Raw genomic sequence first — 22,244 nt, 5'->3', positions numbered from 1 at the left:
TAGTTCAGGTCTCCCCCAGAAATGTTAGAGTTACAAGAACAAACCTCACAGACTTAAAGAAACTGGGAAATGCACAGTTCAAGTAGTATCCCACACCCTCCCCTTTACTCCATCCCCTTTGAGATGTCAGCAGGCAGGCACAGGCACTCTGCATAACGGAGACTCCAGTGTTACTTTCGAGCAGTCACTGACCATATACCAAAGAATAATGTTTGTGTGATTGAAAGCACCCCTGTATTCACACCTTACATACTCCTGTAATAATCTTTGTACAAAATATGCCTTGTGAGATATCATTTAAAAACTAGCAACACACTGATCATCAATATTCTTATGTAATGTATGTACAAAATGCATATTAAGAGTTATGTACATAAGCTGAAATTATGACTACAATGTGTTTACCAGACAAGTTGGGGGAATGGGGGAAAATTGGTTTCTCAAAGGAAAAGATGATGCTTTTAGCCAGGCATCATCAAAGTTGACTGGCAATCACTTGTCAACTGGCCATTCTTTGGCAACGAAGGGGGCCAGGAACAGATTGATACGCATTATAGCAAACAACATGGAACCTCTTACACCACGAGACTCCATGTCTCTGTCCATACAGCTGGAATGAACTTCATCTAAGAGTAACTGCAGAAAAATATTTTTCAAAGGATGACTGGACTATAAAAGTGAGGGGCAAACACACACCGTGTGTGCGTGCACATTCTCTCTCTCTCTCCACCCCCACCCCAAGATGACAAAGGAACCAGCCCTTTGACTTTGACGGAGAGCCTGACTTGAGGATTTGGTTAGCTGTGTTGCTGGGAACCTGTGGTACAGATTTTACCTTGAACGAAGTCTAGCTTGTTAAGTTTTAGCTAGGAAGTGTTTTATCTATGTCTCTTGTAACCATTTCTGACTTTCTGAGCATTTCCTGGTTTTCTAACATTGGAGTTTGGGGATCTAAAATCCTACATTTCTGAAGGGTACAGGGAGCAGACAGCACTTGGTTTAGGAACAACCTTAACCTGACATTTTTTGTAAGTGAATTTCCTGTGTTTTTTTTAAAAGGCAAATGAGCTAGATTGGTTTGGGTTCCGATGTCTCTCTCTGTCTCAACACAATGGTTCACTCTATTGTGGCAGGGGCGTCTAGTCTTTGTAGTCAATACCAGTTGTTACTTTGCTTGCCAGCAGGTTCAACTTAGCGTCATCCTTGAACAGGACAGATTGATACAAAAAAAATCAAAGTGATTTAAATCAGCAAGCAGGAAACCTTGGTTGAAAATCATCCATTTTAATCTTGTTTTTACATTTGTACTTTTTAGTTAATTTACTAAAGAAAGATTGATTCTCATTGATTCGTAACCATTAAAAATATGTTCATTTGTAACTAAATATAACCTTTACACTAAAATTTAATACTTTTGGGCTAACCAGAAAAATACACTATATCTATACATGTTTATTTAAGCAGTTATATACCTTAACAATTATTCAGCGTCTTAATTTTTACATTATGCACTATTCACCATTTTTAGCCTTTTTTGCTTGTGATTTCTGTCAAGCTGCATTTGGATGGAAGATGGAATTCAATTTAGCGAGTACAAAACCAGCATTTTAAAACTATTTTGTGCTAGTTAAATACAATCACCTTAAATAGATATAAGAAAAAATAGGAAGTTTATCACAACACGGTTTGCCTTTAAAACTGATTTATTAAAGAAAGGAAGTAAATTAATTGAATGGACTGTTTCTGGTCAAGATTTTAAAACTAATAGTTCTCATAGACTTTAAGGCCAGAAGGGACCATCATGATCATCTAGTCGAACCTCCTGCACATCACAGGCCAGAGAACCTCACCCATCCACTCCTGCAATAGGCCCATAACTTCCGGCAGAGATACTGAAGTCCTCAAATCTTGATTTAAAGACTTCAAGTTACAGAGAATCCACCATTTGCTCTAGTTCAAACCAGCAAGTGACCCACTGTGCCCCATGCTGCAGATGTAGGTGAAAAATCCCCAGGACATCTGCCAATCAGACCTGGGGAAAAATTCCTTCCCAGCCCCAAATGTCCTCTCACACCACATTTTTATTCATAGATTGGAAGAGAGAAAAAAATTTTCTTGCTTTTTCAACTCACAATCAGTTTTTAAACTTTAAATGAACTAGTTATTGAACTGGACTAGTTGAATTGAAAAAGAAAAAATTCTCTCTGCACCTGCAAAAGAGGCTACTGTGTCAAAAGCTGGTTTAGCACTTCAGCAAACTCTGGTCTAGGTGCTTAGCCAGTGACTTTCTCCAGTTCAGTGGTACGACTTTCTTTAAAACTTCGGCAGCAAATATATAGTGCTTGAATATTGTTGTAATTTGAATTAATTTAAAAGATTATAGTACGTTTAAGTCTTAGCATAGGTTGCCAATTTCAAATTTAATTTGTAATAGGCATATTTTTAAAAATAAAATATTTAAATAAAAATCTGATTTTGTTTGTTTTATTTAAATCATCCATTTTTACCCACCCTGTGGGGCAGGCCCTTTTACCCAGTGTTCTAGAAACAATCACTATCTAAAAGAGCCTCCACTCCACAGCGCTTCCAAGAGCCACCACCACCTGATCAAATGGAAGAGCCTAATCGCTACTGACAATCAAAAATATACATTTCACCAAGCACAACGCTTTCTCACCCTCCACCTCCTCCAAATACCCCTTGAGTGCAATGATATTGTGATGCTGTTACACCAGCACAGTGACAGAGAGCTACAAACTTTGGTGGGTTCAGAAATACCAGGAACATAGTGAACTGAAAAACACAAGTCAGCACACTATCCCCAGACTCTCCACATACATAAAAATGCCTCTCCTGATGTATCCTCAGGGCTCCCAGTCTCTACAGAGAGCGCCATGCTTTCCCAAACAACAAGGAGTGACTGAGAATAGGGAATCCCAAGAGCATTAAAAGGTTCCTGAACCCTAAAACAAAATAGGCTATTAGGGTTTCAGGATGGCCCTTCAGAGCTTCCTGAAGCTCTGATGGGGTGGTGGACCCTCTGTGAGCCTCAGGATCGACAGGTGGGAGAGGCCCTCCAACAGCTTATCACAGGGATCCCAGTGATCTATTGAGGTGCTTATAAGCCCCCCACTTCAATACTGAACACCTCATAAACACTGATGGAATTATCCTACCCCCACTCTGTGAGGTAGAGAAGTTTTGTTGTCCCCCTGTTACAGATGGGGAAAGAGGCACAGAGACTAAGGTCTTGTTTACACTATGGGGGGAGATCAATCCAAGTTACGCAACTTCAGCTACATGAATAATGTAGCTGAAGTCCACGTACTTAGATCTGCTCACTGCAGGGTCCATACTAAACCATGTTGATGGGAGACGGCTCACCTGTCGACTCCCCTTGCATTTCTCGCTCAGGTGGAGTACAGAAGTCGACAGGAGAGCGATCTGTGGTCGATTTACAAGGTCCAGACTTGCTAAATTGACCGCTGATGCATCAATCGCTACGTGTCGATCCCCTAGTAAGTGTAGACAAGCCCTAAGGTGGAGATTTTGAAGGGATTTAAGACCAGAAATCAATGGGGCTTTGCTCTTAAATTCCTTTCGGCAGTTTTGAAAATCTTCCCCAAAGTAATTAATTCAACATCACACAGGAAGCCTGCAGCAGAAAGAAGGCGAGAACCACTGCCTTAACCAAAAGACCAGTCGTTTCCTTCTTACAGTCCCCTGCCTCATTCATTACACTGAAGTGTCATCAAGTGCAGCTATTTGCTGGGCCAATAGAGATGCATGTCTCACAGAGCTTTGTAGATTGGGTACACAGGAATAACCCAATTGTACAAAGCACATGGATTTGGCCTAATCTTTCCGAGAGGCAGTTGACAAGTTGACAAGAAGGTGTGAGTAAAGTGGGTGAGTAACTCATACCTTCTTGTCAACTGTCTGTAATGGGCCACTCTCATTACCACTTCAAAAGTTATTTTTCCTCCCTTGGTATCCTGCTGTTAATTGATTTATCTCGTTAGACTGACCTTACACTTGGTAAGGCAACCCCCATCCTTTCATGTATTTATACCTGCTCCTGTATTTTCCACTCCATGCATCTGATGAAGTGGATTCTAGACCACGAAAGCTTATGCCCAAATAAATTTGTTAGTCTAAGGTGCCACAAGGACTCCTCGTTGTTTTTGCTGATACAGACTAACACAGCTACCACTCTGAAATATGTGTTATATGTTTCCCTCTAGTGGCTGGTCTACATAAGAGGCAATAACTTACTACTTTTAGCTGCAGTGTTGGAGGTCTGTGCTGTAATGCAGGAGGTTCTGGGTTCAAAACTGATCTAAATGAGCAAGAAGCATTTTGAGTGTCCTGGCCTGAATTCCTGACCAAAACTCTTTCTAGGTTGTGCACACGGAGCACCAGCACTGCAGCATTCCACTCTATCATTCCAAAAAGGATCATTTGTATATTTCAGTGTTTAGGCTTTTTTCAGTACCATGCCCTAGATCTCAAAGAACATTCTAGACCAGAGGTTCTCCATCTTTTATTTTCTGAGGACTCCCCCCCCAACATGCTACAAAAACTCCACAGCCCACCTGCAGCACAATAACTGTTTTTTTGCATATAAAAGCCAGGTCCGGCATTAGGGGGTAGCAAGCATTGCAATTGCTTGGGGTCCCATGTCACAGGGGCCCCTGTGAAGCTACATAGCTCACGTTTCGACTTCAGCCCTGGGTGGTAGGACTCAGGATCCCGGGCTTCAGCCCCACACGGTGGGGGTTTGGCTTTCTGCCCTGGCCCCAGCAAGTATAACACTGGCCTTGCTTGATAGCCCCCCTTACACCTGCTCATGGCTCCCAAAGAGGCCCCGTACCCCTGGTTGAGAACCACTGTTCTAGACAGAAAAGTTTAATGAGGAGCCTGCCCATAATTTTTCCCCTATCTTCACTAAAAAGGGTTAGGTTTTTCAACTATGTAAAACATTATGGGGGACTCTCAGAAACCTTTCGATCAAGCAATGTCAAAGTTTCCCCAAACTCTATCCCAGCCCCTATCCTTGCATAGCAGTGTTCAAGCTGATCTATGTATGCAGATTTTAGAGAAGATGCAAATTCCATCTGTTAACAGAACCCCATTATTACAGACTTGAACATAAAGCAACTCTCATTACTGCAGAAGGTTATTAAACAGCTATCCTTCTTGGCCGTTCCCAAATATGTGAACATTGGACTAGATGGGACTACCAGGTCTAATCCAGCACAGTGGCATGAAAGGCAAGAGTGAATGGCCACTGGGCCACACAGCTGTAGAGGTCTGATCTGACACAGAAGGGAAACTGGGCTAGCTGGAGTTGTTTTCTTACCAATAGCTAAGCGGGTGGGTTTCTTCCTGGGGGGATCTCCAGCACTGGAGCTACTGTCTTCCTCCTTCTGTTTTAGAGGCAAGGAGAGAGAGGAGACAGTCAATAAGTAGGCCAAACAGTCAGAGAGTAGCCCAAAGCCTGTGGAACTGAGGCAGATACTGCAGGTAGAGAGAGATGGGGCAGGCAGCCAGTACAATAACTAACTGAGTCAAAAAGAAAAGGAGTACTTGTGGCATCTTAGAGACTAACAAATTTATCTGAGCATAAGCTTTTGTGAGCTACAGCTCACTTCACCGGATGCATTCAGTGGAAAATACTGAATGCATCTGATGAAGTGAGCTATAGCTCACAAAAGCTTATGCTCAAACAAATTTGTTAGTCTCTAAGGTGCCACAAGTACTCCTTTTCTTTTTGTGAATACAGACTAACATGGCTGCTACTCTGAAACCTGTCATTAATTGAGTCAGAGCTCCAGAGTTGGGGTCCCATCCGGGGGTCGGGGGAGAAACACAAGGTTGTGTTTCAGATGAGGGAAAACCTCAGGTCTGAGTGAACATGGAGCTGGATCCCTCTTCTCAGACTCAGAGCACATTTGGCAGTGCAGTGTGTCCCCCAGCTCCAAGCACCCCATTCTTACCAGCTTGCGTGTTCTCCTGAGGTGCAGATAGACCCGATGGCCTGTTTTCCCATAGTACTTCTCTACATATTGCTTCCCAAAGCCCAGGAACGTGTTCATACAAATATACAGCCCCCCATCTGACTCCTAGGGGAGAAAGACAGACTGAGAGGGAGACATGTCTCAGAGGGGCCAAAGGAAGATATTCAACAGAACAAAATAGACTTTTTACTTTTAGTATACTGGTTCTAATCCAGCTCCATTCAATGACTGCAAATTATGCCCATGTGTCAGATGTTCAGTGGCTGGTCTGAAAGGAGTTGTCAAGTCTCACTCTAGTTGCAAACAAGATACGCATCTCCCACCACGACGAATGATTTGAAAATCCACTTGCCCGTTTATCCATAGTGGATAGGAAGCTGAATCGGGCCAGACCCATAAACTTCTGAGGAGATGTAGCCTCATTTAAAGAAGCCTTTAGAACTTACAGTTGCAAAGTATGACCCAGGCAAAACTGATGCAGCTACATCAATCTGTCTCTGCAGATTGATGGATCTAGTGCTACTGGTGCTGCCTCGAGCTTTGTCAAATTGTTGCAGAGTGAAAGTTAACTAGAATCTTGTTTTAGGTTTTACTATTGTTTTGGAACGTTGTGGGCAGCTGTGAAACAGACCAGGACAAGAATCAGGTCAGTCTCACAAGTTGGCAACCTCCCAGCACCTACAGCACTGATGCTATTTAGAAGTGGTGGGGGAGGACATGAGACACACCTAAACGTGGAGACCAGGAAAGAGACAGAATAGCAGAGAATACCCAATCTGTGTCTCAGCAATCAGAAAGCTGAAATGGAGATAGAAACAAAAAATGGGGTTCAGAATTCAAATGCAGGGCTTGTGGAGGAAAAGAAGAGGGAAAGAGTCTTTCATTTCCTATTGCTTTGGATAGTGGGACCCAAAATCTTTTCATGTCTTTTCATTAGTAGGTTTAATTCTTGTAGTGAGGTGAAGGGAAAAACAGACACTGGAGACAACATAAAAAGATCTAATTATGTGGGGAAAAAAAGAAAGTGGAATAAAGCCAGGAAGAGAGAGAAAACAGGTAAAAACAAAGTGAGAGACTGGCTGTAAGTTACATGTTTAGCATGTTAGAAATTTGGTTGACAATGTTACAATTTGATACAAGAAAACACATCACACATCTGTACTCATCCATACAAACTGCAATGGCAGTTGCAATGTACAGGGAGAAAAACTTGTTCTACTGCTACTCGGCCTGACCCCAGTCAGAGGATAGAGGCCTCCAATTCCCATGGGCTGCCAATTAAGCACTATAACCAACACTAACTTCCCAATGAAAAAATTGAACCATTTTAGAAATGCCTGAGTCCGTAACTCCATTGGGTGAACGTGCCTGGAGGGAAGGGGGAAGAGAGGGAGAAGGGACACCGCTCTTTTAATGACACAGCACTGGGGTACCCCCAGCTTTTGGGGCCAGGGAGAACTCTGTGTTCCAACCTACGAGGACATAGGGTCCCTAAGACAAGGTGAGCCCAGGGAGGTTCTGAGGGACTTTAATTTAGGAGCTATGGGGTGGTTCAACCCCTTCAGTTGCCTGGATGTTTAGAAGAAACAGAATGTATTGTCCACACCCCAGGAAAGGGCCTGGCTGTGCCCCCAGGAGGTGATGCAGACCTCCCCCGCAAACTGGGTTCGAAGGTGTGGGTGTATGAAACAGCAATAACTCCCCCCGCGACCAACTCCCACGAGGGAGAGCGTGCGCCTACAAACCCAGACTCCAGAGGGTGGGCAAGGGATCAAGAACGAGGTCACTCCCTGTGGATGTTTCCGGGTGCTGCCAGACTAGCAGGGCTACGCCCACCAGCGTGCACCGCGAGCAGCCCAGCCCGCCAGAGATGCCAACAGGGCAGCGGGGCGAGGAGCTCTCCGTGCCGCCCATGGAGCGACTCTAGTCTCGGGGGCTGCAGCGCGGCCGGTCAGGGCCCTCGGACTCGCTCTGGGGAAGGGGGTCAGCAGACTACAGCTCCCAGCATGCTTCGCACAGCAGAGCCGTCTCGGGTCTGCGCTCCCCATCCCAGCGGGCGCCGAAGGAGCCGGGCCGCCCTGCAGTGAGTCAGCGAGACAAGCGCGCGGAGACGCTGTCAGGGCGGCGAAAAGGCCGGACCCCGCGGGCAGCACTGGGGCGGAGAGAACTACACCCCCCAGCACAGCTCGCCCAGGCATGGGGCTGGGACTCAAGGCTTGCCGGGAGCTGTAGTCCTCACAGCCGCACACTCAACTGAGCCGAACAGAGCCCACACCCACGGAAGACTTCATGTCCCAGCATGCCCCATGCGGGCCAGTCCCCAGGGCCCAGGCGCGCTGAGGATCAGGCCGGCGAGCAGGCGGACTTACGGTGAAGGGGGGGACAGCTTACCGGTGTATCGAAGGAAAAGGCGCATTCCTCCTTATGGACCCGGTCCCCAGCCTTGGGCACGCGGATGACCGGCAGCACCGACAGCAACGCCTCACTCAGCTCCGCCATGACAGCGGCTCCCTGCAGCACCGCCCACAGCCCCACCCTGACCAATCACAGACCTTCGTTGTCAGAAACGCGCTAGCCAATCCCGCTCCACGCAGGCGCACAAGCAGAGAGGTGGAGCTACCGTTAACGCTCCGCCCCTTGGCTCCGAGGCCTGCCCTGCTCGCCCTATCAAAATTGCCCTTTGTATACGGACAGGCTCCTAGGCCAATCTGGTAGAGACGTCTAAACCTCCAGCCAATGCAAGCGCAAGAGTCCCTTGGGGCGGAGTCGCTGGGAGTTGGACAGCCATACCTGTCGAATGAGGGAAAGCCAATGAGTCACGGAAGCCTGACGACCCCGCCAATAGAAGATGATTAAGGCTAGGCCTGGAAATAGCCAATCAGATTGGGGAAAAAATTAAATTCCAGCGCCTAGGCAACAGAGAGGGAGGAGGTACGGTCTTTATGAATGATGTTGCGCTAAGGGTTTGGCTGTCCCCCTAATGGGAGGTTAAGAGGTGGGATTACGGAGTGATTGGCACGGAGATTGGCTAATGAGCGCACGTCTTAGGAAGCCTGGTGTATATTGGGGGCGGGAGCCCTCCACCTTCGCCAGGGAGGGAGCGGCAGACAGATGGCTGGGCCAATGGGGGCGCGGCGAGGGCGGGAGATTTGAATCGCGGCGGAGGTTGGGCCCGAGGTGAGGCTAGGCGGGCGCTTCCCGCGCGCTGGGGCTGGAGACCCGCGGGGGAGCTGCCGGCGGAGTGTCAGCCGTTCCCGGGCTGTGTGCGCTAGCGGGGTGGGAGGCTGACGGAGTCAGGCCCGGGCGCTGCTGCCCGGCGTCCCTGCCGCAGGGTGGTGAAGGGAGATGCGCGAAGCCAGCCCTGCCCAGCACCTGAGCAGGCGGAGGGCCGCCTCCAGCTCCCCTGCTTAGCAGCGGAGGGGTCGGTGGGTCGCTGCCGCGGGCGGTGCCTGCGGTTAACTCCGCAGTATTTCCATTTTCCTCAGGGCTCCCAGCTGAAGGCGGACTCTGGCGTGGAGGACTCGCCGCTCCTGCTGCCGGCAGCCATGGGGGCTGCTGAGAGCTTCCCAGCTACGCCCACTTCGAAACCCTTCCTCAACAAGCACCTGGCACACGTCAGCGACCCCCGGTCCCCCACACCTGGGATCCTGAGGACCCCCATTGAGGTAAGAGGCGATCACAGGTTCATCCTGCCTGTGCCAGCCCCAGTCAGACTAAAAACAGGACTGTCCAGTCTGGTGTCCTTACCCAGTCCTTCCGCTCCCTACCCCTGCAAATCAGACCCTCTCACTCAGTATGTCTCACCCAGACCAGTGGGCCTGTCTAGTCCTCTGCTGCTCATCTGAGAAGGATCTGAACATCAGTTCTGCTTTGTCTTTGCCCACTATGCATCTGTCTCCCTGCTCTGGTCACAGTGCCTGAGCTATGTCCATTTGTGCCCGACTCCATCTCTTTTTCAGGTGGAGAGCTCCCCTCAGAGAAGCCCCTTGGCTGAGCCCCAGGAAGTGGTGACGGCAGCTGAACAGAGCCAGAGTTGGGACCCTCGATCGCCAACCCTCGGTATCTCACGCACCCCTATGAAGGCTGTGATGGCTGGTAAGTATATGTTTTCTTTTGGAATGTGGCTTGTCGTATGGGCAGATCAGGGTTTCGGGCAGAATCATTGTCTTCATTCCATTTCTTGGGGGCTCTGGGCCTTTCCCTTATGGAGACTGCTCCCCAGACTCCCAGATCCTTCAGGACTGGGGATGGTTCCTGAGCTCCTTTCCCTGGTTCAGTGTACCCTGTTCACACACTGCCTCCTAACCACCACAATTCCCTCAGGTTTTGTGCCCTCTAGATATTTACAGGTGATTCTTGTTTTATCTTCTTTATTCTTGGCTCTGTTGAGCTGGGTGAACTTAGCTATTGAAGTCTCCCACCAGAATTTCACCACTCTGGCTCCCTGAGCATTTCTTAATTCTTCTCTGAGCACACTTCAGTTTGTCACTACCTTTCTGAGATTGAAGGGTCCAGAGCTGAGTACACTAACTCAAGTGTGGTCTTGCCCCCTCCCCTGGGTCTGATAAGGTGTCTTATCCTCACCTTCTCCCCAGACACCATAAATTGTTTGGTGAAGCAGCTCAGTGAGGCCTTTGGGGCAGAGACCATGGAGCAGGAGTCACTGCTGGAGGAGCCATTAGACCAGGGACCAAATCTTGGAGCTGCCTGTGCTCCAGAGGAGGAGACAAATGGAAAGAACCTTCGGGGGGAAGGCTCTGCCAGGGATGCGTCTCAGGAAAAGATCCCCATGTGGGGTGAGGAGAAACAGCCACCTTCCAACACTTGTACTCAGCCTGTAATGAGACCAGCTCACTTCACTGACCCACCCCGCACCTCAGGTAAGTGTATGGGTTTGGGGCCTCCCCTGGTGTGGGGATTGGACGTTCTGGAGAACTGACAGGGGTCTCTGTTGTGGTCACCCAATGGAGGATATGATTAAGGAGGTGAGAGGGGCCAGGATGTGGAGAGGGTGTCAGTGTGGGGTGAGAGGGGGGTCTAGAACAAGTGAGAGGGATCTCCCTCAAAGGTCATAATGGGGAGTAGTGTGTTTGCATGTGTCCTCAGGAAAAGTGAGTTAATCCTAGAAAGCAGCAGCATTGGCCCCCTCTTACTCCCTGTGCCCCTCACAGCCTGCATGTGGGCAAGGAAATGAGTTTAAGGTTCAGCTGGAATTGTGCAGTCTTGCAGAGGTGTAAGAGTGGAAAACCCCAGGGTCTTAGTCTAGTTCTGAAAGGGGAGAAAATGTGGACAGACAGATGGGTTCAGGACCCAACTCCCCCACCCACACCAGCCATATCCCCAGAGCCATTCTGGTTTGCTTCTCCATAACAGTTTTTTGTGCATCTCACCCTGCCCTACAGACACCGGTTGCTGTCTTCATCACCCTACCTCTGCTTCCTTCCACCCCTTTATATTCCAGATGAAGCACATCCACTGTCTCCTTTCCCCACCACCAGCCCCATGCTGTTAATTCCCTGCCTGCCCCTCTCTGTTATGTTTTAATTGGCTGTTAAGTCATCAGGACCAGATTGTATTCATCCAAGAGTTCTTAGGGAACTTAAATGTGAAATTGCAGAACTACTAACTGTGGCTTGTAACCTATCATTTAAATCAGCTTTTGTTCCAAATGACTTGAGGATAGCTGATGTAACGCCAATTTTTTAAAAGGGCTCCAGAGGTGATCCTGGTAATTACATGGGAGTAAGCCTGGCTTCAGTGCTGGGTAAACTGGTTGAAACTACAGTAACTCCTCACTTAACGTTGTCCCAGTTAACGTTGTTGATCAATTAGAGAACATGCTCATTTAAAGTTGCAAAATGCTCCCTTATAACGTTGTTTGACAGCCGCCTGCTTTGTTCACTGCTTGCAGAAAAAGCAGCCTGTTGGAGCTAGCTGGTGGGGGCTTGAAACCAGGGTGGACCAGCAGCCCCCATCAGCTCCCCCAAGTTCCCTATGCGGCAGCCGCCCAGCAGGCTATCCATTACCGGCAGTTCAGCTGTCCCTCCCACTACTGCCATGTGCTGCTCCTGACTTCTGCCTTGGAGCTTCTCCTGGTTGCTGTGTTGGGGAAAGGGGGGCTAAGATCAGTGTGTCCCCCTCCCTCCTGCCCCCGCATGCTTATGCACAGGGCTCAGGACGGAGGAAGCTTGCTGGCAGCAGCTGCTGTCTCAACTTGCTGATCTACTTAAAAAGGTAATGTACTTAGAGTGGGGTCAGCGCACTTAAAGGGGCAATGCGCATCTCTCTCTCTCTCGCACAGGAGCCAGCAAACAGAGCTGTAAACAGGGGAGTTTGAGTGAGAGTTTGCAAGGGGAGTTTGTGGGGAAGACTAAGAGAGCCAGACAGAGGAACAGACAGGCTAGTGAAGGGAGTGTGTGGTGGTCTGGCAGTGTTTTGGTGCTCGTTGGGGGTTTATTTTGCTTGGGTGGTGGTGGTTTGGTTTGTGTTTCCCAGTCTAACAGGACTTAAGTGAGAAGGCTATGACAGATACAGAGGCAGCAGTGGTAGTGACCCAAGTAGTGGAAGACACAATGAGGATGACTGGATGTGGAAGCTGTGGCATGTACATGATCCTGGAGGGGGTACCTGAAAAGAGTTTCATCTGCATGAAGTGCCACCTGATAGAGCTGATGGAAGAAAAGATCTGAGGATTGGAGATGCAGGTAGAAACTCTGGTCGAGTTTAGAAGGGGGTTCGAGCGGATGATGGAGCAAAGACATGAGAGGCTGAAGGGAAAAGCTCAGACTTGCAGATGGAAGCAGGACCAAAGAACTCTGAGGGGAGACTGCTGGGTGAGGAGAGTGGACAGTGGAAACATGTGACTAAGAGAACCAGGCAGAGGAAAAGACGGGCTAGTGAAGGAGAAATAGAACTCAGGAACAGGTTTGCGGAGTTGGAAAACTAAGAAGGGGCACAGCAGGTGGTCACTGAAGGTGAGAGGGCAAGGAAGAAAAGAGCAGCTAGTCCTATAGGAAGAGGGGAAGAGTCAATAGAGATAACAACACCAAAAATGAGCCCCAGGAGGATACAGGATGGATTGCAGAGAATTGCAAGGGACAATAGGAATCAAGAGGACTGGCAGCCAGAGGGAACAAGGGATAGACCGCAGAATCGCACCATCACCAGGAAAAGGCAGGACTACGTGATTGGGGACTCCTTACTGAGAAGAAATAGACAGGCCTGTAACCAGAGCTGATCCAAAGAACAGAAGGGTGTGCTGTCTGCCAGGTGCTAAGATACGGGATGTGGACCTGAGGCTGAAGAGGATCCTAACGGGAAAGAATCCACTGATTGTCCTTCATGTGGGAACAAATGATACTACTAGATTCTCACTGAAACGTATCAAGGGATACTATGCCAGACTGGGGAAGACACTTAAGGAAATCGAGGCTCAGGTGATCTTCAGTGGGATTCTGCCTGTTCCTAGAGAAGGGCAACAAAGGTGTGACAAGATTATGATGATCAACAGATGGCTCAGGCAGTGGTGCTATAAGGAGGGGTTTGGGATGTTTGGCCACTGGGAAGCATTCCTGGACAGAGGACTGTTCTCTCGGGATGGACTTCACCTGAGTAGGGAGGGAAATGGACTTATGGCTGGAGTCTGGCACAACTGATTAAGAGAACTTTAAACTAGGAATCTGGGGGAGATGGTTGGGAGAGGTCCAGGTAATCTCCACACCGGATTTTAACATTGAGAGGGAAGAAAATGAAATAAAGGAAACAGCCATGGATAGGAGAATGGACATAAGGAGGAAGGGTAGTGTAGGTACCAGTCTAATAGGTGATATTGGCAGTAGAATGTCTGTCTGTGCCTAATAGGGTAAAGAATGTGAGAGAAGACAAACAGCAAAAATTAAGATGTTTGTACACCAATGCGAGGAGCCTAGGTAACAAAATGGAGGAACTAGACTACTGGTGCAGGAAGTGAAACCAGATATAGGGGTAAACAGAAACACGGTGGAATAGTAGCCATGACTGGAATACGGGTATTGAAGGGTATGTGCTATTTAGGGAAGACAGAAATAAAGGCAAAGGTGGTGGAGTAGCATTGTATATCAATGATGAGGTAGACTGCAAAGAAATAAGTGATGGAATGGATAAGACAGTGTCTGTCTGGGCAAAAATCACAATGGAGAAGAAAGCTACTAGAGCCTCCCCTGGGATAGTGCTTGGGGTGTGCTATAGACCGCCGATATCCAATTTGGATATGGATAGAGACCCCTTTAATGTTTTTAATTAAGTAAATACTAATGGGAATTGTGTGATCATGGTAGATTTTAACTTCCCAGATACAGACTGGAGGACAAGTGCTAGTAACCATAATAGGGCTCAGATTTTCCTGGATGCGATAGCTGATGGACTCCTTCACCAAGTTGTTGCTGAACAAACAAGAGGGGATGCCATTTTAGATTTGATTTTGGTGAGTAGTGAGGACCTCATAGAAGAAATGGTTGTAGGGGACAACCTTGGTTCGAGTGATCATGAGCTAATTCAGTTCAAACTAAATGGAAGGATAAACAAAAATAAATCTGATTAGGGTTTTTGATTTCAAAAGGGCTAATGTTAAAAAATTAAGGAAACTAGTTAGGGAAGTGGATTGGACTGAAGAATTTGTGGATCTAAAGGCGGAGGAGGCCTGGAATTACTTCAAGTCAAGGTTGCAGAAACTATCCAAAGCCTGCATCCCAAGAAAAGGGAAAAAACTTATAGGCAGGAGTTGTAGACCAAGCTGGATGAGCAAGCATCTTGGAGAGGTGATTTAAGAAAAAGCAGAAAGCCTACAAGGAGTGGAAGATGGGAGGGATCAGCAAGGAAAGCTACCTTATTGAGGTCAGAACATGTAGGTATAAAGTGAGAGAGGCCCAAAAGCCATGTAGAGTTGGACCTTGCAAAGGGAATTAAAACCAATAGTAAAAGGTTCCATAGCCATATAAATAAGAAGAAAACAAAGAAAGAAGAAGTGGGACCGCTAAACACTGAGGATGGAGTGGAGGTTAATGATAATTTAGGCATGGCCCAATATCTAAACAAATACTTTGCCTCAGTCTTTAATGAGGAGCTTAGGGATAATGGTAGGCTGACAAATGGGAATGAGATATGGAGGTAGATATTACCACATCCGAGGTAGAAGCCAAACTCTAACAGCTTAATGGGACTAAATCAGGGGGCCCAGATAATATTCATCCAAGAATATTAAAGGAACTGGCACATGAAATTGCAAGCCCATTAGCAAGAATTTGTCATGAATCTGTAAACTTAGGGGTTGTAACGTATGACTGGAGAATTGTTAACATCATTCCTATTTTTAAGAAAGGGAAAAAAATGATCCGGATAACTACAGGTCTATTAGTTTGACATCTGTAGTATGCAAGGTCTTGGAAAAATTCTTGAAGGAGAAAGAAGCTAAGGACATTGAGATCAATGGTAATTGGAACAAAATACAACATGGTTTTACAAAAGGTAGATCATGCCAAACCGACCTGATCTCCTCCTTTGAGAAGGTAACAGATTTTTTTTGACAAAGGAAACGCAGTGGATTTACTTCAATTTCAGTAAGGCATTTGATACAGTTCCACAGGGGGAATTATTAGCTAAATTGGAAGAGATGGGGATCAATATGAAAATTGAAAGGTGGATAAGGAACTGGTTAAAGGGGAGACTACAACGGGTCATACTGAAAGGTGAACTGCCAGGCTGGAAGGAGGTTACTAGCAGAGTTCCTCGGATTGGTTTTGGGACCAATCTTATTTAATCTTTTTATTACTGACCTTGGCACAAAAAGTGGGAATGTGCTAATAAAGTTTGCAGATGACACGAAGCTGGGAGGTATTGCCAATACAGAGAGGCACCGGAATATCCTACAAGAAGATCTGGATGACCTTGTAAACTGGAGTAATAGTAATAGGATGAAATTTAATAGTGAAAAGTGAAAGGTCATGCATTTAGGGATTAATAACAAGAATTTTTGTTATAAACTGGGGACGCATCACTTGGAAGTAACAGAGGAGGAGAAGGACCTTGGAGTATTGGTTGATCACAGGATGACTATGAGCTGCCAATGTGATATGGCTGTGAAAAAAGCTAATGCGGTCTTTGGATACATCAGGCGAGGTATTTCCAGTAGAGATAAGGAGGTGTTAGTACTGTTATACAAGGCACTGATGAGACCTCATCTGGAATATTGTGTGCAGTTCTGGTCCCATGTTTAAGAAGGATGAATTCAAACTGGAACAGGTACAGAGAAGGGCTACTAGGATGATCTGAGGAATGGAATAGCTGTCTTATGAAAAAGAAGCCCTTGAGGAATTCCACCATGATTTCAACAATTTCCATCCCACCATCAACCTCAGCCTAGACCAATCCACACAAACTGTCCTTTTCCTTGATGCTACTGTGCTAATAAGCGATGGTCACATAAACACCACCCTATACTGGAAACCTACTGACCGCTATACTTGCCTCCATGCCTCCAGCTTCCATCCAGGACACACCACACAATCCATTGTCTACAGTCAAGCTCTAAGATACAACCGCATTTGCTCCAACCCCTCAGACAGAGACAAACACCTACAAGATCCCTATCAAGCATTCTTAAAACTACAGTACCCACCTGCTGAAGTGAGGAAACAGATTGACAGAGCCAGAAGAGTACCCAGAAGTCACCTACTACAGGACAGGCCCAACAAAGAAAATAATAGAACGCCACTAGCTGTCACCTTCAGCCCCCAACTAAAACCTTTCCAGTGCATCATCAAAGATCTACAACCTATCCTGAAAAATGATCCTTCACTCTCACAGATCTTGGGAGACAGACCAGTCCTCGCTTACAGACAGCCCATGCAACCTGAAGCAAATACTCTCCAGCAACCACACAACAAAAACAACTAACCCAGGAACCTATCCTTGCAACAAAGCCTGATGCCAACTCTGTCCACATATTTATTCAAGTGACATCATAGGACCTAATCACATTAGCCATGCATCAGGGGCTCATGTACCTGCACATCTACCAATGTGATATATGCCATCATGTGCCAGTAATGACCCTCTGCCATATACATTGACCAAACCGGACAGTCTCTACTCAAAAGAATAAATGGACGCAAATCTGACCTCAGGAATCATAATATTCAAAAACCGGTAGGAGAACACTTCAACCTCTCTGGTCACTCAGTAACAAACTTAAAGGTGGCAATTTTGCAACAGAAAAGCTTCAAAAACAGACTCCAACGAGAAACTGCTGAGCTTGAATTAATATGCGAACTAGATACCATTAACTTGGGTTTGAATAGAGACTGGGAGTGGCTGGGTCATTACACATATTAAATCTATTTCCCCATGTTAAGTATCCTCACACCTTCTTGTCAACTGTCTAAATGGGCCATCTTGATTATCACTAAAGATTTTTTTTCTCCTGCTGATAATAGCTCATCTTTAATTAATTAGCCTCTTACAGTTACTTCCACCTTTTCATGTTCTCTGTATGTATATATCTTCTTACTATACGTTCCATTCTATGTATCCGATGAAGTGGGCTGTAGCCCATGAAAGCTTATGCTCAAATAATTTGTCAGTCTCTAAAGTGCCACAAGTACTCCTGTTCTTTTTGCGGATACAGACTAACATGGCTGCTACTCTGAAACCTGTCCTATGGAAGGAGACTCAAAGAGCTTGGCTTGTTTAGCCTAACCAAAAGAAGGCTGAGGGGAGATATGATTGCTCTATATAAATATACCAAAGGGATAAATACCAGGGAGGGGGAGGAATTATTTAAGCTCAGTACCAACGTGGACACAAGAACAAATGGATATAAACTGGCCATCAGGAAGTTTAGACTTGAAATTAGATGAAGGTTTCTAACCATCAGAGGAGTGAAGTTCTAGAACAGCCTTCCAAGGGGAGCAAAGGAGGCAAAAGACTTATCTGGCTTCAAGACTAAGCTTGATAAGTTTATGGAGGGGATGGTGTGATGGGATAAACTAATAGCCTAATTTTGGCAATCTTTGACTATTAGTGGTAAATATGCCCAATTGCCTGTGATGGGACACTAGATAGGTGGGATCTGAGTTACTACAGAGAATTCTTTCCTGGCTGGTGTCTGGCTGGTGAGTCTTGCCCACATGCTCAGGGTTTAGCTGATCGCCATATTTGCAGCTGGGAAGGAATTTTCCTCCAGGGCAGATTGGCAGAGGCCCTGGGGGGTTTTCGCCTTCCTCTGCAGCGTGGGGCATGGGTCACTTGTTGGAGGATTCTCTGTACCTTGAAGTCGTTAAATTACGAGTTGAGGACTTCAGTAGCTCAGACATAGTTCAGAGGTTTGTTACAGGGGTCGGTGGGTGAGATTCTGTGGCCTGCGGTGTGTAGGAGGTCAGACTAGACTATCATAATAGTCCCTTCTGACCTTAAAGTTTATGAATCTATGAGCCTCTCATAGGGTGTGTGTCTGACTCTGTTTGCCACGCTGTCTCCCCTCCCTCCATTTGTGCTGCCTTGTAGAGTGTGAGGCTACATTAACAACAATGTGTTAACCACTCAGGGCTCAGTCGAGTGCTAGTTCATCATTTAGCAGTAAGGCATTCCCTGGGAAATATTTCACCCTCTGGCTCCACCACCTCAACCATGCTTCATAATCATCATTGCTGTGTATAGTATTAAATTGTTTCTTTAAAACTTATAGTGTGTGTATGTGTGTGTATGTATGTATGTATATATATATATATATATATATATATATATATATAAAATAGTCTTTTATCTGGTGGGGAAAAAAAAATTCCCTGGAACCTAACCCTTCCCCCCCCCCCCCATTTACATTAATTCTTATGGGGAAACTGGATTTGCTTAACATCGTTTCACTTAACATCGCATTTTTCAGAAACATAACTACAACATTAAGTGAGGAGTTACTGGACAGTAAAGAACAAAATTGTCAGACACCTAGATGAACATAATTTGTTGGGGATGAGTCAACATGGTTTTTGTGAGGCATGATTTCCCTTTACTAATCTACTAGAATTCTTTGAGGGGGTCAACAAACATGTGGACGAGGGGATCTAGTGGATATAATGTACTTAAATTTTCAGAAAACCTTTGACAAGGTCCCTCACTAAAGGCTCTTAAACAAAGTAAGATGTCATGGAATAAGAGGGAAGGTAGTCTCATGGATTAGTAACTGGTTAAAAGATAGGAAACAAAGGGTAGAAATAAATGGTCAGTTTTCAAAATGGAGAGAGGTAAATAGTGGTGTCCCCCAAGAGTCTGTACTGGACCTAGTCCTATTCAATATATTCATAAATGATCTGGAAAAGGTGGTAAACAGTGAGGTGGCAAAATTTGCAGAACTAATCAAGATACTAGACTTCAGTCCAAAGCAGACTGCGAAGTGCTACAAAGGGAATTCACAAAACTGTGTGACTGGGCAACAAAATGGCAGATGAAATTTAATATTGATAAATGCAAAATAATGCACATTGGAAAACATAATCCCAACTATACATATAAAATGATAGGGTCTAAATTAGCTATTACCAATCAAGAAAGAAATCTTAGTCATTGTGGATAGTTCTCTGAAAATATCCACTCAATGTGCAGCGGCAGTCAAAAAGGCTAACAGAATGTTGGGAAACATGGATAGATAAGACAGAAAATATCATATTGCTTCTATATAAATCCATGGTACGCCCACATCTCAAATACTTTGTGCAGATGTGGTTGCCCCATCTCAAAAAAGAGAGATTGGAATTGGAAAAGGTTCAAAAAAGGGCAACAAAAATGATTAGGGGTATGGAACGGCTGCCATATGAGGAGGGATTAATAAGACTGGGACTTTTCCTCTTGGAAAAGAGACTAAAGGAGGATATAATAGAGGTCTATAAGATCGTGACTGATGTGGAGAAAGTAAATAAGGAAGTGTTATTTACTCATAACACAAGAACTAGGGGTCACCAAATGAAATTAATAGGCAGCAGGTTTAAAACAAAAGGAAATATTTTTTTCACACAACACACAGTTAACCTGTGGAACTCTTAGCCAGAGGATGTTGTGAAGGCCAAGACTATAACAGGGCTAAAACCAGAACTAGATAAGTTCCTGGAGGTTCTAAAAACAGAACTAGATAAGTTCCCTTGTCCATCAATGCCTACTAGTGAGGATGGACAAGGATGGCGTCCCTAGCCTCTGTTTGCCAGAAGCTGGGAATGGGCGACAGAGGATGGATCATTCAGTGACTGCCTGTTATGTTCAGTTCCTCTGGGGCATCTGGCATTGGCCACTGTTGGAAGATAGAATATTGGGCTAGATGGGCCTTTGGTCTGACCCAGTATGGCTGTTCTGATATAGGAGAGAAGGAGAAAGATGCATGATAAAAAGCATTGCTAGTTTTAAGTGAAGTGCATTTAACTGGTAAGGTTAACCAACTGCTACTGGGTTGAGGGGCACAGTTTGTGGTGTGCCTCAGCCAGAGATGGCAGTTTGCTCAAGAGAATGTCTACGGGTGAGAGGTGAAGGGGCTGTAATATGGGAGCGCAGTTTGGAGAGGAGTTTCCTCTATGTGAGGCAGGACCTGTGTCCTTGCTTATGAGCAGGGGGAGAAACTCTAGCAGGTGGCAGTGACAGGGCAGAGGGACCCCATAGCCCTCAGGTGGGGAGAGTAACAAAGGATGTGGGAGATGACAGTGAGATTAGGGAGCCATTGGACCAGTTTACCTCTGTGTGGGGTGGATTTGAGCCTTTAAAACAGGATTGAGCTCTTTTTAAATAAGATGCTTTAGTTTACTCACAAGGCATTGGGTGGTGCAGAAGTCACTAGCTGAAATTCTCTGGCCTGTGCTATGCAGGAGGTCAGACTAGATTATCATAAAGGACAGAAGGGACTATAAAATTGCTGAACCTCTAACTGAAGCGCAGCTGCTATTGATTGCGACTTTCTTTCTCTCCAGGGGGCAAACCCACAAGACGCAAGGCCAGCAACAAAGTCTTGGCAGCCTCTGGTGGTACCGGGCGCTCTCCCCTCAGCATCCTACAGGACGACAATTCCCCAAGTACTCTCACTCCTCGCCAGGTGAGGAGTCTTAGTGGGAGTCTTGTGGGATGAGGCATTAGGACCCCATTAGGGGCAGAGTGAGGATGGAGCTCCTTCAGGTTCTAAACACCCCATGAGCTCAGTTCAGAATTGTTTCACCCCAGGCCTGGCCCATTCCCCAGAACTCCTGGATGCTAATTTCCCAAACGATGGGGCTCCAGTCTCTTTGGAGAGATGACTCGGGCTCACAGACCCCTCAGTGCTGAGAGTTGGTTTCTAAGTTCCTTTTCCCTTTTTGGTCTTATCCTCTTAAACTCCCACTAAATAACCTGCTGTGCCTCCACTCTCCCCCCACACCAGGTTTGAGCCTCCTCAGACACTTGCAGATGGTCCTCACACCTCTCACCATATCATGGCTTTGCTATGCTGGGTATGCCTTCCTCTTTGAAAATCTTCCCAGACCCTGGCAAGGAGGTGTTTACTAGCCCCTGTGGGATGTATCAAGGCATAGATGTAGCCAGAGGGATTTTAAAATGTTTGTTCACCTCATGGCCCCTGCATATTTCTGACCTCTGCCTACCTTGAAAGGACTGAGGGGCCTAGAGCTGGGTGCAGTATCCCATGTAGGGTCTCACCAGAGCCCCAGAGAGGAACACTTCAGACTAACTTGCCTTTGCACTTGGTAATATTCTCTCCTCTCCAGGGTAAGAGGCACCCATCGCTGTCAGAGAACCCGAGGGAGTGGAAGGAGGTGGCAGCAGATCCAGGGTGCAGCCTCAAATCAGGGGGCCGAGCCTGGAATAACTTGAACAAAGAGAATCAACATTGTCACTTGGTGGAGAATTAAAGGGTTTGGGGGGTCAGCTTTCCCTTGGACTCCTGACAATAACCCTTTCTTCTATCTATGCTTCTGGAATGGAGCCTTCTAAGGACAAAGGATCCTGCCCTTTTGGGTAGGGACACCCTGGGCCTGTAGTTTCTTCTCACCCAACCTTTACAGGGGGAGAGGATGAACAGTAGTTCCTTTTCTCTCCCCTAATTTTATGCATCTCTCTTTTCATGTACAGGTTTCTGTGCTATGTGGCTGTTGGTCTCTGAAACCTCACTTGCACTGCCTCAATGTATAAGCCCATGCATGTGGTAAATAAACACATTTTAAAGAC

General features: G+C 46.2%; 2 protein-coding genes across 9 annotated transcripts in view; one reads left to right on the top strand and one right to left on the bottom strand.

Annotated features, from left to right (window-relative positions):
* Positions 1-8,581, bottom strand: part of USP5 (ubiquitin specific peptidase 5) — a 22,393-nt gene extending 13,812 nt beyond the window's left edge. For 2 of the 6 annotated variants that reach the window (XM_073311603.2, XM_073311607.2), the window contains exons 1-3: positions 8,412-8,580; positions 6,000-6,125; positions 5,363-5,429 (exon numbers count right to left, since the gene is read on the bottom strand). In XM_073311603.2, coding sequence (XP_073167704.1) covers positions 5,363-5,429; positions 6,000-6,125; positions 8,412-8,519 — 301 coding nt within the window. In that variant the 5' untranslated portion in view covers positions 8,520-8,580. Of the gene's footprint in view, positions 1-5,362; positions 5,430-5,999; positions 6,144-7,765; positions 8,046-8,411 lie in introns of those variants that run through there. The other 4 variants (XM_073311615.1, XM_073311640.1, XM_073311625.1 and 1 more) reach the window with 3 other exon arrangements.
* On the top strand, positions 7,859-22,244 carry CDCA3 (cell division cycle associated 3). 3 transcript variants are annotated; one of them, XM_073311731.2, is made up of 6 exons: positions 7,859-8,951; positions 9,506-9,685; positions 9,980-10,115; positions 10,616-10,900; positions 20,999-21,120; positions 21,785-22,244. In XM_073311731.2, exons 2-6 carry the CDS (start codon positions 9,566-9,568, stop codon positions 21,926-21,928), a joined length of 807 nt encoding a protein of 268 aa, XP_073167832.1. In that variant the 5' UTR covers positions 7,859-8,951; positions 9,506-9,565; the 3' UTR covers positions 21,929-22,244. The 3 variants fall into 3 exon arrangements, with proteins under 3 accessions (XP_073167832.1, XP_073167842.1, XP_073167823.1); XM_073311741.2 differs by lacking the exon at positions 7,859-8,951 and adding an exon at positions 9,125-9,197; XM_073311722.1 differs by lacking the exon at positions 7,859-8,951 and having other exon boundaries at positions 9,212-9,685.

Source organism: Lepidochelys kempii, chromosome 1, assembly GCF_965140285.1.
Source record: "Lepidochelys kempii isolate rLepKem1 chromosome 1, rLepKem1.hap1, whole genome shotgun sequence".
NCBI lineage: Eukaryota > Metazoa > Chordata > Testudines > Cheloniidae > Lepidochelys > Lepidochelys kempii.
This window is presented reverse-complemented; position numbering and strand designations above follow the sequence as displayed.

Bases quoted from the DNA above. Each gene is read 5' to 3' on its own strand.
- CDCA3 (XM_073311731.2), top strand. From the start codon at position 9,566: ATGGGGGCTGCTGAGAGCTTCCCAGCTACGCCCACTTCGAAACCCTTC. The intron at 9,686-9,979 runs GTAAGAGGCGAT...TCTCTTTTTCAG, and splicing joins TCCTGAGGACCCCCATTGAG to GTGGAGAGCTCCCCTCAGAG. The intron at 10,901-20,998 runs GTAAGTGTATGG...CTTTCTCTCCAG, and splicing joins TGACCCACCCCGCACCTCAG to GGGGCAAACCCACAAGACGC.